At 35.6% G+C, this 14,784-nt stretch overlaps 3 protein-coding genes across 4 annotated transcripts; 2 read left to right on the plus strand and 1 right to left on the minus strand.

Annotated features, from left to right (window-relative positions):
• Positions 1-1,606: 1,606 nt before the first annotated feature.
• Positions 1,607-6,760, plus strand: rps14 (ribosomal protein S14). Its single transcript, XM_079848087.1, has 5 exons — positions 1,607-1,705; positions 2,335-2,485; positions 6,204-6,365; positions 6,486-6,562; positions 6,656-6,760. The coding sequence occupies exons 2-5, from the start codon at positions 2,337-2,339 to the stop codon at positions 6,721-6,723; spliced, it is 456 nt and encodes a 151-aa protein (XP_079704213.1). The 5' UTR covers positions 1,607-1,705; positions 2,335-2,336; the 3' UTR covers positions 6,724-6,760.
• Positions 6,761-7,979: 1,219 nt separating this feature from the next.
• cd74b (CD74 molecule, major histocompatibility complex, class II invariant chain b) lies at positions 7,980-11,308 on the plus strand. Of its 2 annotated transcripts, none has more exons than XM_079898451.1 (6): positions 7,980-8,223; positions 9,152-9,312; positions 9,427-9,512; positions 10,385-10,412; positions 10,529-10,729; positions 10,856-11,308. In XM_079898451.1, the coding sequence occupies exons 1-6, from the start codon at positions 8,144-8,146 to the stop codon at positions 10,900-10,902; spliced, it is 603 nt and encodes a 200-aa protein (XP_079754577.1). In that variant the 5' UTR covers positions 7,980-8,143; the 3' UTR covers positions 10,903-11,308. The 2 variants fall into 2 exon arrangements, with proteins under 2 accessions (XP_079754577.1, XP_079754576.1); XM_079898450.1 differs by having other exon boundaries at positions 8,011-8,223; positions 9,149-9,312.
• Positions 11,309-12,715: 1,407 nt separating this feature from the next.
• LOC307174691 (SLC35A4 upstream microprotein) lies at positions 12,716-14,780 on the minus strand. The gene is made up of 3 exons (XM_079898770.1): positions 14,692-14,780; positions 14,144-14,242; positions 12,716-13,129 (listed from the first exon to the last, which is right to left on the minus strand). The coding sequence occupies exons 1-3, from the start codon at positions 14,701-14,703 to the stop codon at positions 12,938-12,940; spliced, it is 303 nt and encodes a 100-aa protein (XP_079754896.1). The 5' UTR covers positions 14,704-14,780; the 3' UTR covers positions 12,716-12,937.
• Positions 14,781-14,784: the final 4 nt, after the last annotated feature.

Genomic DNA, 14,784 nt, shown 5'->3' on the forward strand with positions numbered 1-14,784 from the left:
AAAACGGAACAAGTACACAATATTTTGGATACAAATCCTAGGGCCAAAATAGCCTTTTGTAGCTTCATTTGGATGTAATTTTATGTCACCGAAAATGTTTATCTTCATTCTCAAAAGAAGCCTCTTTCCATGTGGATTAGCAGACTTACAGCTGATCCTTGTCCCATGAAACATTGGCGTGTCGCTGGTTGGTTTGATATTTAAAACAAACATAAACTACAGCTGCATCTCAATCTGTCAGCAGCGGCGGGGCATCTGTGAGCATGGCTTGCATCCACATCACACGCTCATCAAAGCAGAGTGCATATTGGCCAGAGCTGTACACTCCATCATTCTGACACTGCCAATGAGCCGCTACATTAACCACAGACTGTTCATTTACATTTGGAAGGCTGCACACTGTATGGCCACAGTATATATGGCTTGTGTGATTTGTTTTAGTACATGAACATGCGATATAGACGCATGTGCTGTCCTAGAGGACATTCGTCATTTTAATGAAGTCTCTTACTTTTTGGAGAATTAAACCATACTGAAAAATGTCAGATTTTGTCAGAAGGGTGTAGCCTATGGATGGTGAAATTGTCTGGTTGTTAGATGTGATTTAATGTTGGGGAAGTTTTCCATAACGGCGTAATATATATCATATACATACTTGTTGCAAAACATGACACTGGGGAAAAAAGAAACTGAAAAGAAATATCTCTTGCTGCTTACAAACAGTATTTTTGTTGACTCTTACAAAAAAAAAAAAAAGATTTTATTTCATGACAGTAGTTGCAGTAAATTATTGTATGGGTTGAAAAGTGCTGCAATATAAATGTCTGTATCAGCAAATTAATAAAAATTGATTTTATTAAATGATTATTAATATGTGGATAGGTGTAAATTCATGGCTTTTACAATGTTGCACGAGGGAACTGTTAAGATGTTTAATTATTTGTCATAGTAAAAAAACTAAATGATTTATTCTTACCAGATAAAAGCAGTAAAGCGAGCAAGAGTTAATGACTTACATAACGTGAATAAATTAAGCAAAATAAATCATAATCATGCAAAAATAAATAACTGAGGCATAAATGGGGTTATACGGACAGCACCTATCTATCTATCTATCTATCTATCTTTTTTTTGAGAACCATACATATATTTTTTTTTTTACAAACAAGAGTACAAAACCAGTCACATGGGTAAAAAAAAATAATTAAATTGGGATTTATGTATCACCTGAAAGCTGAACAAATAAGCTTTCCATTGATGTAAGATTTAGGACAATATTTGACCGAGATGCAACTATTTGAAAATCTGGAATCTGAGGGTGTAATAATCTAAACATTGAGAAAATCGCCTTTAAAGTTGTCCATTTATGTTCGCGATTTAGCTGCATTCACTCACAAAAATAAATGTTTTATATATTTACGGTAGGAAATTTACAAAATATATTCATGGAACATGATCTTTACTTAATATCCTAATGATTTTTGGCATAAAAGACAAATCGATCATTTTGACCCTTACAATGTATTGTTGGCTATTTCCACAAATATACCCGTGCAACTTGAGACTGGTTCCGAGCATATGAGGAGTATACATAGGGGACTTTTATTCTATGTACTTTTACTTCCGCTTGTAGAGGTTGAACTTTCAACCCGGCAGCGATTTCTCTTTCCTTTCCTGTTTCGGCCTCGATTAGAGACACACATAGGTAAGAGAACACTGTTACAATCCGTTTAAATCCTACCTTTATAAAAAGTGTGAAATATAAAATCGAACTTCTGTAACGTCCCCAATCATCTCAAGCACCAGTAAAACGTGATATTACTCCCATAAATGGTGATAAATGCAGTATTTTAAGCGGATTATCAGTGTTGCTGTAGCGGGGTCCTGCACCATATTGCTCTGCCCAGCGCCGCTGCACGAGCCGCTACAGTTACAGATATACTCGACTGCTTTACAGTATGTGTGGGGAAATAAGCTTAATTTCTCGCACAAATCAAACGTCTTCGTTAAAAAATATCTTAAACGTTTTAATGCTGAACGTGCTCTAGGTTTGGTAACGCAGCTTTGGCGATTAAATACATGTCGGTGGATCCTTTGGCCTTTCTGGATTTTTTTCCCTTAATATTTCATGATATAGTCAGCAGTTAACGTTCAATTAAGTCAGTTTATAATGCTATGACTAACTAGTTTAAACGCGCAGTCGTACACCAGCAGGTCTTTACGAAAGCATTAGAAGAGCATGTCAATAAGAGAGACCGTGTTCAACTTTATTATGAGACGCTGGGTGTTTTTCATATCATGCTGATCTGACTGTTGAATATGGATGTTTTTCAGCTATGGCACCTCGCAAGGGTAAGGAAAAGAAGGAAGAGCAGGTCATCAGTCTGGGACCTCAGGTTGCCGAAGGCGAGAATGTTTTTGGAGTCTGCCACATTTTCGCATCCTTCAACGACACCTTTGTGCATGTCACTGACCTCTCCGGCAAGTAAGTAACCCTAAAATGTGGAATAAAATCTGTATGCAAATTAAAAGCACAGATACCAGCAAAGCAATTGTTTTTTTTTTTATAAATGCGCAGGGAAGTGTACATTGAAAACTATATTCATGTTCAACTATTTTAATTTCTCAACCCTTATTGTAGTTTACCCAAAATGAATGTTTTAACTTGGTCGCCCTCTCATTTCAAACCTGTATGATTTTCACCACAAATAATATATTTATTCTGTGTAATTAGTGAAAGTAGACTGGGACGCTCCAAAATTAGGCATCATAATCATATGTATTCATATCATATGTATGTTAAGCCCTGCGTTTTAGCTTTGTGTGATGAACAATCCAAAATGTTTACCCATTAAAGAGGGCAACTGTGCCTGTCCACTTTTGAAGTCTTAGTTCTGGAAATGTGTCCATTCACTTATCTCATAGGGTTTTTTTTAAAAAGTGTTATAAGCCATGAACCAAGCCAACCAGCTTACGAGGTGAATCGGAATATTCCACATTTTTATTTGAAGCTAAAAGTATTTGAAAATCGGACAGAAATACAAAGGAGCAAGACTTTTACTTTAGTGTACGGCTTTAGTGAGGAAAAGAACTACAATCCCATGAAGCATTGCAAAATCAAATTAAACTGAGTAACATAAACCTACTAATTTAAACATTTTGATGTGTGTGTATATGTATATATATATATTATATATATATATATATATATATATATATATATATATATATATATATATTTATATATATGTACTAGGGCTGGGCGATATGGACCAAAAGTCATATCCCGATATATTTAGGCTGAATATCGATATACGATATATATCCCGATATTTTTCCCGCAAAGTGAGAGCAAATGTTCAGTCAAAGCCAAATATGACATGTCACAAGTAGTTTAATTGAAACCGGCTATTTCAGTGAACAGTTGCAAAATCAAATGAATAAATAATAAACAGGTTTCTTCACCTTAGGTCTGCACGATTATGACAAAAATCATAATAATTACATTGAATATATATAAACAAATTTTGTGTAAACATGTTATAATTTGCCTATATATATACATATATATAAAAATACATATATATAAAAATACATATATATATATATATATATATATATATATATATATATATATATATATATATATATATATATATACTTTTCCCCTTTACTTAACATGAATTGTAAGGATATGACTAATAGTAAAGACTAGTACTAATAAATAAACATTAGGCCTATGCTAAAGCTATTAAATAGCAGTCCCAAACTAGTTTTTGTTAATGCAATGTTGGTATGAGCCACTACAGTCATTTAAAAATATAAAAAATAACACAAAGAAAAATAGTGGCATTTTAGGGTTAATATGGAAACGACAGTTACCATGGTGAATACACAATACTAACAAGAACTGTCAATGAAACATGGAAACTGCTCCTGGTGAATAGAATGAAAATCATCCCTGCATTACTTTTATTTCGTGTAATTTACAACGTAACGGCGTTGCATGCTCGTAGTTTCTTTTGCACTTGATCAGTGAGGCGATACACTGCGCGCGCCGCCGCATTTGCGCGTGCAATTGAGTGTGCGCTACGAGAACAGGATAACGGCTGACAGGACAAGAAAATCCGCTTTTCTGAGGTGAAAGACTTTATTTTAGCGTACACTTATCTCACTGCCTGGTAGTTCCTATTGTGCTGGGTTTTCTGAAGTAGTCATGATTCGCCTCTCATAACATAACATGCTCTAAACACGCACGCAGAGTGGAAAAGGAGGAGCGGAGGCGCGGGGAGCGGAGCGCAAATTTGAACTATATCGATATATGCGATATGGTCTAATTTCATATCGCATTTAAAAATATATCGATATATTTTTTATATCGATATATCGCCCAGCCCTAATATGTACACACACACACACACACACACACACACGTATATAGTTTTGCAAAATGTGTATATACAAACAAGAATTTTGAGTGTAGGGTGACTCTATTACGTTATTTGCAGTGATTCATGGGAGTGTGAGGAGATTAAGGACTTTTTTTGTGTATTTTGATTGTGGTGACTCTGATTGGTGGATTTTTCTGTGCTACATCATGGGTAATATAGTTTTTCAAAAGTTAAGTTGAAAATATTGGGGCTAACGGCTTCAGCAGAAGCGAATATTATGGTGTAACAGCCTCGTAGCCACATTAGACGGACTGGTAATGAGAGAGCGGACACGGCTGCCAGCAGGGATGAAGAATCTGACTGCCAAATACCACCTAATTTCAGACCGATAATTAGCTTATACATCACTAACAAGTGGCAGAAGGAATGGGACGAATATAAAATAATGAACTGTATAAAAAAATAAACCCCAGTATAAAGTGTCTTCCATAACTTCAAATCGACACATGACCAAGTTGTCTTCACTAGGTGCCGACTGGGTCACTCAAGACTTACACATGGGTTTCTAACGATTGGCGAAGTTCCTCTGCCTCTCGTGTCAAGTTCCTTTGAGTGTTAAACATATTCTGTTGGTCTAATTTTTATGATACTGCTAGAAAATGCTTTTTTAAAAACATGTTTACATGGAATATTTCAGAATGTATAACCCGAATGTTCTATAATTTTAGATGTTCTATATTATGTCAAGTTGAAATGTTTTCTATAATAATTTAAATTAAGGATTGTGTTTGCCATGCATGTAGCGTCGATGCTAACATGGTGTTAAAAATTTAATAAACAACCTCATAACTCACAGTAGCTCTGTCTTTAACTCTTTCCCTGCCAGCGTTTTAAGTCGCCAGCCACTGCCAGCTTTAATCATTTTCACAATTGTCATGACCCCCCAGAGTATTTTGTTGCATGAATATCTGAACATGCAATATATCTATAGTTTAATTTTCTTTATAAAACAAACATTTTGAACAAAAAAATCGCATTTGTCTAAAATACTACATGCATAAGTAATGTTTATAAAGCTTGTTTCTACTTACTCTTCACCTGTGTTTTGATCAGGAGGTTCAGTAATCTTTCAGAAGATGTGATAGCGCCCCCTACTGTATAACAGTGAAAACATGCATTGCCAGAACATTGTCCACGGCAGGGAAGTGTTGTCATAAATGATGGAAAACTTTGTGAATTTTGCAGAAAATGGTGGGGAAAGAGTTAGGAATTTAAGTGTTTGTTAAAAATCAACATTCCTATTGAGAAAATGAATGTTTTGTGTTCCGGAACCTGACTGTTGCAACAAGATTTACATAATATAGATAAAGTTGAAATAATGCAGGCTGATAGTGGGTTTTTTTTCCCATTTGGAGAAAATGAATGGGATGATTTTTACTTCCAGAACCGGCTGTTTCACTCCATTCACTAACAATTTAGCCTTTTCCTTTAGTTCTCAAATATTTCATATCCTAAATATGGCCATTAGATTCATCACACAAGGTTTTATATTGATGGCATGTGGACATGAGATGAAGTTACATTAAACATCTATGGTTCTTGCACATTTTGCCATAAAAACCCTGGTCTTCAGTGACTTTAATTTTGGTCTTCCTCTTACACAGGCCTATTGTTTTTGTTTGTTTGTTTTTTTTAACCATGTGATGTTGACTTTTCATTTTTGGGTGAATGAAATCTTTTCATGTGATTTTTTTTGATGTTGCATCCTGGTGATAATCTTCTGATTGAGTTTTCCTTCCTCTTGATCTCCAGAGAAACAATCTGCCGTGTTACTGGTGGGATGAAGGTGAAGGCCGACAGAGACGAGTCCTCCCCTTATGCTGCTATGTTGGCGGCTCAGGATGTGGCTCAGAGGTGCAAGGAGCTGGGTATTACTGCCCTGCACATCAAGCTGAGGGCCACTGGTGGAAACAGGTGAGACCTTTACCGACAGGGACTGACGAGAAATGTCATGGTGTGAGTGTGGGGTTATGGGAATGAAGAACATGGGCTTGCATCATGATTTACTTGCTCCTTTTCCCCCCTCCCCTTAAGAACCAAGACACCTGGACCAGGGGCACAGTCTGCCCTGAGGGCTCTGGCTCGTTCTGGCATGAAGATCGGCCGTATCGGTACGTTTATCTAATGAAGACTGATCTCTGTTCAGTGGGTTATAAAATAGTTTTTCATGAGGAAGTCTCATTCACTTTCACTTTCTTCTCCAGAGGACGTCACCCCCATTCCATCAGACAGCACCCGCAGAAAGGGAGGTCGTCGTGGACGTCGTCTGTAAACTATTGGATTTTTTCAGAATAAAGTGTCAAATAATACTTTTGCCTCCTGTCTTCACTGAAGCACAAGTTCTTATGATTGCATTGATTCCCGTGTTTGGCTTCCTTCAGCTGATTATACATGTCTAACCGGTTTAATGGATAATGTTCTGGTGTGTTTTGAAACCAAATGAATGAATGCTAGGGGAATACCAAGAAAACATCCTTATTCAGATTATGCCAGAACATTTAATTTCCTCATTGCAGAAGGTATTCTAAGACGCGTGGAGACTGAAGATGTGATTCGAACTGCAAAAAGTTTAAAAACGAAATGTTTTTTGAAATTTTAGACTCTTCTACTAGTAATATCAGACTGCAAAGTATGGCACTTGCATAAAACCTGTATTATGCTCTAATTGAGTGGTTTTTAATGTCATTGGGTACATCTGTACCGAGTTGGGAGACAAACTGCTGGGTGTATTTACTGTGATTTAATTTTCTTGAAAAGTAAAGCAAGGGATTACTCTTAATTTTTTTGTAATTTAATTAGTTGCTTCCGATGTAGTTACATTAAATACTGTATATAGACTATAGATCAATTCTATATAAAACAATAGTGGATTAAACATCAAAATTCAACGTTGAATGTTAAAATGTATGTTTTTCTTTTTTTATATAACCATAATCATTTATGCAATAGTTTATTTGAAAGAATTAGAGGAGTTGCATGTCTTTTCCTGTATTGTTCAACTGGTCGAGGTTGATATGGGATTTAGAAAAAAATAAGTAATGCAATACTTTTTAGAGTAATTAGTACAGTAATCTAATTAAACCGTTGAAGATATAATTAATGGCTAGTAATTCATACATTTTTTAGAGAAATTTACCGAACACTAGGGACAAACAAGATGAGTGAAAGTGAAAGTTGCACTTTAATATGTAATTTTAATAATTTAAAATAGAAAAATAACTATATCTGGTTTAATTATGATGATCCGTGTCAGACATTAACAAAAGATAAGTACTGTCATTATTTATGGCTTTATTGTACATTTATATTTGGTAAGTATGTTTCAAACGTTTTTTGTTTGTTTTTTTGTGCATAAGTTAAATCTCACGAAATCGATTACGCCTCGAAAATTACTGACAGATTTCCTTAAAATGTTGAAAATCGCACTTCGAAATTCACAAAATGAATGCATAAGGCTAGTATGAGAGACAGGAGGAACCGTATATTCAAGTTCACTTTTGTCTGACAACTGATGATGCAGCGCGTCTTATCCAATGAAATAATGACCTCAATCTGCTCTGTAGACACTTTCATCCGAGTGTCACACTGCAAGACTCTCAGTTCTCACTTTTTCATATTAGAGAGCTGTTATAAAAAAAAATCCCCTGATCAAATTAGCAACATTTTGAGAAGTTCCTGACAGTAAATCCGAAATGTCCACCGACAGCACCGACGGACCGCTTCTCAGAGCTCCGAGTGAGCAGACTTCAATCAACATGGGACCCCAGGGAGGGTGAGGACACTTTGGGTTTTTATTTCTTTTATAAACAAATCTTGGTTTCTCTCAATTATACATGCTAAATGTAGGTCAACTAAATTTGCTAAGTGGTTGAAAATACCTTGATTGGTAGAGAGCTTTTTTTTTTTTTTTTTACTGATTTCTTCCATAAATAAGCAGAAAATTTGTGTAAAAACATAAAACATCGCTATACATTTGAAGTCCTCACTCGCAGAGCTTCATAAAAAATATGCTATAATGTGTTGTGTAAGAAATATAAGCGTTTTTTTGTCATCGCAATGTTTTTGTTTCTGCGTATCACATCATTGCACACAGTGCGTATTCATAACTCAATACAACTTAAAATGATATTTCACCCCCCAAAAAATATTTTTTGTTATCATTTACTCACCCACATGTTTTTTCCAAACCAGTATAAGTTTCTTTCTTTCTTTTTTTCTTTCTTCTGTTGAACACAAAAGCAGATATTTTGAAGAATGTCGGTAACAGTTGACTGCACCCATTGACTTCCCTAGTAAATGTCCGTCAACCGTACTTTGGTTACCGACGTTCTTCACTCGATCTTCATTTGTGTTCAAGAAAGAAGAAAGAAACTCATACAGGTTTGGAACAACTTGTGGATGAGCAAATATTGACAAAACTTTCATTTTTGGTTAGACTATCCCTTTAAATGGCCAAGCTCTATTATTCTGTTTTCTAGACTGTTTTTTGTTTTGAATAATGTAAACCGAAGTTGATCAAACGGGCGTCTTTGTTATAATCTGTTCGTGTTGTTGCTAAACGCCGCCACCACAGCATGGCACTCTTATTTTAAATTTGTTTTTATTTTTATGTTATTAAATTTCAACAACACAAACAAACATGGTACATTATGAAATCTCAGAATATAACCAATTATAAATAATTCTCTGTTTGCCAGCAGATCTAACAGTCAGGCCCTGAAGGTGGCAGGAGTGACTCTGCTGGCTGGAATACTGATCGCAGGTCAGGCCTTCACCGCTTACATGGTGTACAACCACAGAGAGCAGCTCAACACCCTCGAGAGACGCAACGACCGCCTTCATGAGCTCAGCCAAAAGTTTGGTCAGAGAACTATTACCATCTTATGGGCTTCCGTTCAGACTACCATTTCAGTCACCATTAACCCATTACCATAGATGTCCTATTAACTCTGGCTTTCTTCCCTTTTTTGTGCAGTCATGCGCAATCAAGGTGTTCCCATGAAAATGCAGCTCCCCATGAGCTCCCTCGCTCTGACTCTTGACGACTCGACCAAAGAGAAGGTAAAACTCATTTCCTCTTGATCTTGTTGTAATGTGAACCGGCGGCCACGTGGTGTCAGGATCGAGTCCGAAAATCAAATCAAGTTTTAGGGCTCAGACGGGTTTTTCGGATAATTCATTTTTTAATGTTTTTGAAAGAATTCTCTTATTCTCACCAATGCTGCATTTATTTGATCAAAATACAGTAAAATAGGGAAATTTTATTAAAATGTAATTTTCTAATTTAATATTATTTTAAAGTGTCATTTATTCCTGTGATGCAAAGCTGAATTTTCAGCATCATTACTCCATTCTTCATGATCCTTCAGAAATCATTCTAATATGCTGATTTAAAATTTACTCAGTTATTAATAATACTTCTTATTATCAATGCTGAAAACAGTTTTTTGCTGATTAATATTTTTGTGGATTTTTTTTGAGGTAAGCAAGATTATTTAAATGAAAAAAAAATAATAATTAAATAAAATATTAAGAAATGAATATACTTTTATTCAGCAACGACGCATTGAAAATACATTAATAACATTTCTATATGTTAAAAAGAGATTTCTATTTTAAATAAATGCTATTCTCTTGAACTTTCTTTTCATCAAAGAATTTCATGTGACACTGAAGGCTTGAGGAATCACGCTGAAATTTTATTTTAAAATGACTTGTTTTTCAAATATAAAACAGTTCTTTCATTTTACCATATTTTTGATCAGATAAATGCATTCTTGGAAGTATAAGAAAAACATTTAAAAATAGCAATTATTACAAACTTTTGACCGGTAGTGTAGAAACAGGAAATGATAAATAAAAAATATAAAAACATACAATAATATAAATCCTGCCATCTACAGCTCTCATGTGTTGTTTTTTCTATATTTCAGGATTCCCCTTCCTCATCTGCCAAACCAGGTATCAAGATCTTGTCATTGTCAAACACCAGCTTTAGTTCTCAGCATCTGTATGTCCTCTGCTCACACACACACACACACACACTCATGTATGCTCTGTTCATTCGTGTCCCACAGAGCCCAGTGTCCTGTCCCAGTGCCTGAAGGAGGCCGCCGGGGTGGCCAAGAGCTCCCTGCCGTCCTTCCGCCCCAGGTGTGATGAGAACGGGGACTACCAGCTCCAGCAGTGCTGGGATGAGACTGAGTGGTGCTGGTGTGTGGACAAGAGCGGCGTTCAGACTCCTGATTCTCTGACCAAGGGTCCTGTTCAGTGCCCCGGTATGAGCTGAATACTGTGGCATAGATGAGAAAAATGACCCAAAAATGACAATCATAACAATTCTGTCATATTTGAAATGTACTCAGCTCTGATATTAAAGCATGCGTCACTGTTCTTTATTTTAGCTGATAAAAAGGTGATGGAGCCTCTGGTGGGAGAAGATGGCCAATGAAGAAGAGCAGTGAAGACTTCTTAAATATCATATTCTGGTGTCTTTATCTTTAACTTTAACAGCTGAACTTTCACATTTACTTTAGATTCGTAGCTTGGTTTGAGGTAAGCTAGATATTTTGCTGTCATGAAAATCTAAAAGTTCATTGTGTTTCGTATTGTACTGGTAATAATTACAGACTTTAATAGATCATCTGTAGCTGTGTTGACCTTTTATAAAAACCTTTCACTTTAATTATGGAATTGTACTATTGTTTTTGTTTTTTAACTAACAGCTAAAGTAACATTTAATTACCTTTTATTGAATATTCGTAGACTGGATGATGAGAGATAACTATTATATGGAAGGATAGAGAATGGATGATGGATAGCTAACAAAGATGGCTAATAAACTTAATTGCTAACCATTTGTGTGATCTGTTTGTTTTGGAGAAATACTTGTTCTTTCAAGTTGTATGGAAAAGGCTACGTTTGATGTGAATTTCCATGACCCAAGGGATACTTGCAAATATTTTAGGATCTTTAAATTAGCAAGCATAATTTAAGGCTAGAGCAAACACACACACACACACACGAAGATGAAGCTGAAACAGTAGAGCATGGCTCCAGAAACGGCAAAATCATGCGTTCAATTTCCAGTGAAATTAACAATCTTGAACTGATAAAAATGTACGCCTTCAACACAGTGTACATTTCTTTGGATAAAGGTGTGTGCCAAATGCATAAATGTACATTTAAATACCCTCAGAGGGTTAGGAGAGAAACTGACATAAAAATATATATATATATTTTTTAATTTTGGGTCTGTGCAGCTGTGAATAACCATGAAATTGTGTGTCAAATTGACCCGTGAACATAAATATTGGCAGAATTTTTTTACATGCATTCCACAATACCTCAATGTCAAAACACTGCAGGCATGTTCATGACCTTAAATGAGAAAATCACAAAATGTTCATAAATATTCATATTGAAATTTCAAAAGGTTCACATATATATATCCTAGCTTAACCAGTATTTCCGATTTGTCAAATTGACCCACAACATAATACAAGAGTTAAAAGGTGATTGGATTGTATATCATGGCCCAGAATTCCAAAACATTTTTAAAGATTTAACTCTTTTTGTTAACACTTTTCTACAAAATAAATAAATGAACTTTTCACATACATTTTTCTATAGAGAGCAATTTGAGATTTTATTTATTAAAATAGAACATTTTCAGAAATTCTTGGAAAAAATAGCTTGCATGCAAAGTATGTAAAAGAATCTCTTCAAAAACAGATCACGCATTATGGCAATAAGCGCAAAGCCAAAACAAAAGAACATCAAGCAAAGAAAAGAAAAAACTCAATATTGATAACTACTGTTTTTAAATAATTCTTTAAAATGATGCATTACACTTTAAAAACATAGCACTTGAATTTAATACCGCATCTGAAAACCAACTGCGTGCGAATTAGTTTTCATGCTCTCGTTGGGCTACTTCCTGTTTTCTATTTCACTTCCATTGGCTGACTACCATTATTATTCATTACAAGCAGAAGTGGTAGAGTTGAGAGTGGTAAAGTGCAACATATATTTATTCAAAAAAACTATATCAAACATTTCAGCAACTCAAGTCCAGCAACATCTGATATTTGACAGATACAGGAATTGTTCAATGCCAGACATTATTTACAGAGTGTGTTGGGCCTGATTCACCGGTTTTAGTGCATATTTGGCAAAAAATATTCATGTAACAGACAGAACATTAACACCAGAAGCATTATGAAGGACTGATAACAAAGTTTTGGCCATTTGCATCATCATGAGGAATTTGGGTTTATATAAAAACACAGCACTCATCAATTATAAATAGAAAACAGCCTAAAACTGCAAACCAGAGAAGCTCAGTTATATTATATACACAAAGTGTCATTGAAATATATCCAGTTATTCTGTGGTCTGATGAGTGGCACCCTCAGTTGAGGAGGTACATGTTGAAGTTCTTGAAAGAGGCATTGGTTTTCTGAGATTGTTTTATATGGCTCCCTCTATCTCTTCTTGAATGAGCTGAAGTAGTTTTTGATGGTCTGCTCGATGTTAGGCACTTGATAGCTCTGAGCGGCGTATATGCCTGTACAGGTTCCTACAAGAACTCCCAGGATCGCAGAGGAGCGGAGCTTTGCCACCACATACCCAGCCAAAAAGCCCTTGAGGAAGGGAGAACTGAGCACACTTCCACCCTAGATTGAGGAAGAGGGCAAGAGACGGAGAGTGAGAGAGAAAACAAAGAACTTGATTAAGCCAAGTGATCATACAGACCCTTTTCACATTTACGGGGTTAACTTACATTTACTATTGCATTTCCGCAACTTTCCAACAGAGGCAATCTAGAAAGTAGAGCAGCTGTATAATGTGGCTTCCAGAAGTAAAAATACCATTCATTTTCTCCATTAGAGAATTAAGCAATAAGCCAAGCGAAGCCGTGCTTTACAGTGGATTTAGAACAGCTAAGGGACGTTGTTAAAACCCCCTTAGCTGTTCTAAATCCACTGTAAAACACGGCTTCAAGGGGCTTATTGCTTTTATAAACCGGTTACTCCATAAAAATATTCCTTTTATTCATAAAATAAACACCAGCAACAAAAAAATATAACGTTATAACACATGTATTCCTCCGCCAAGCAGTGTAGTTCCAAAGAGGTTGCTAAGCAACACATGCAGCAACAAAGTATAAACAAACGGCACTTGCGCAGTAATACTAATGTAATGCGGTCACAGGTGTATATTTGTTGAGTAATTTACAACGGCTTCGAACGCGGCTCAACCAATCAGAATCAAGGACTGGAACTATCCGTTTTATAATTGATTTTTTTTTAGCAATAACTTATAAACCTTTAAAAGACAGACCAACTGTAAACTACGAGGTTGCTAATAGATGGTTAATGCTTTTATTTAAGCCACTATTTTCACTTTTTTATTTTAGTGATTTAATGCCACGGTAATATAAGTAAGTTAGAGAATTGTGAATTTTCATTTGAATTATTATTATTTTAATTAAATATAACCACGCTGGATTAACAATGTGATTTAAAATGTACCTTAACACTATTTCATCCTCAGTAACAAAGCAAGTAAAACAACCTCAATTTGTAATTACTTTAATTTGTACACTCTAACTGATAAAATATCATGATTTTAAAAATGATAAAATAATATGACAAAAAAATGTGTTTGACAAAAATATAAAGTCCTGCCTGTGGAATTCCAACCCCAACTTCATCCTCCATCCGACGCTGAATGTCTTCGAGCTGGCCTTTCAGCAGAGACAGGTCTTTCAGCTGCCGGAATGGATCCTGTTCAAGAAACATAAAGACTCTGAGAAATGTACAGCAAACAAACAAACAAACAAACCCATCATCATCATCATCATAGTTGTGGTTGATGGGACTGTCAGCAGAATGAGTCATCGCGGGTGTGCCAGCTGAAAAGGGATTGCAATTCTATCTTACATGTTTCATTAAAAATATATATTTAGGGATAGGGATAAAATACAGGTTCTATAATAACTGACCGATACGTGACAGGGAAAACACATGTAACAGAGTAACGTTAATGTCTGCTGAACTGGACAGGGTCGCTAACTCAAACACTGAACTGAACTGCAGAATTTGTTTTCTTTCCGTTGTTTCGCGGACACTAAATGCCATGACTAAGTAGCTAAACAGTAATCGAGAACAGTATCAAATATACAGAACTTAAAGTGACTTGTAAAAATTCGAATTAAATTCGGTGGCACACCAACCTTGTCCGCCATGACTGCTTGTGCGGGATCAGCGATTCTGAGCTCGATTGAGCAACCTAAAACCTAAGTTTGATTACATTGGTCTGTCTCATT

Source organism: Squalius cephalus (assembly GCF_949319135.1).
Source record: "Squalius cephalus genome assembly, chromosome: 17".
NCBI classification, from domain to species: domain Eukaryota; kingdom Metazoa; phylum Chordata; class Actinopteri; order Cypriniformes; family Leuciscidae; genus Squalius; species Squalius cephalus.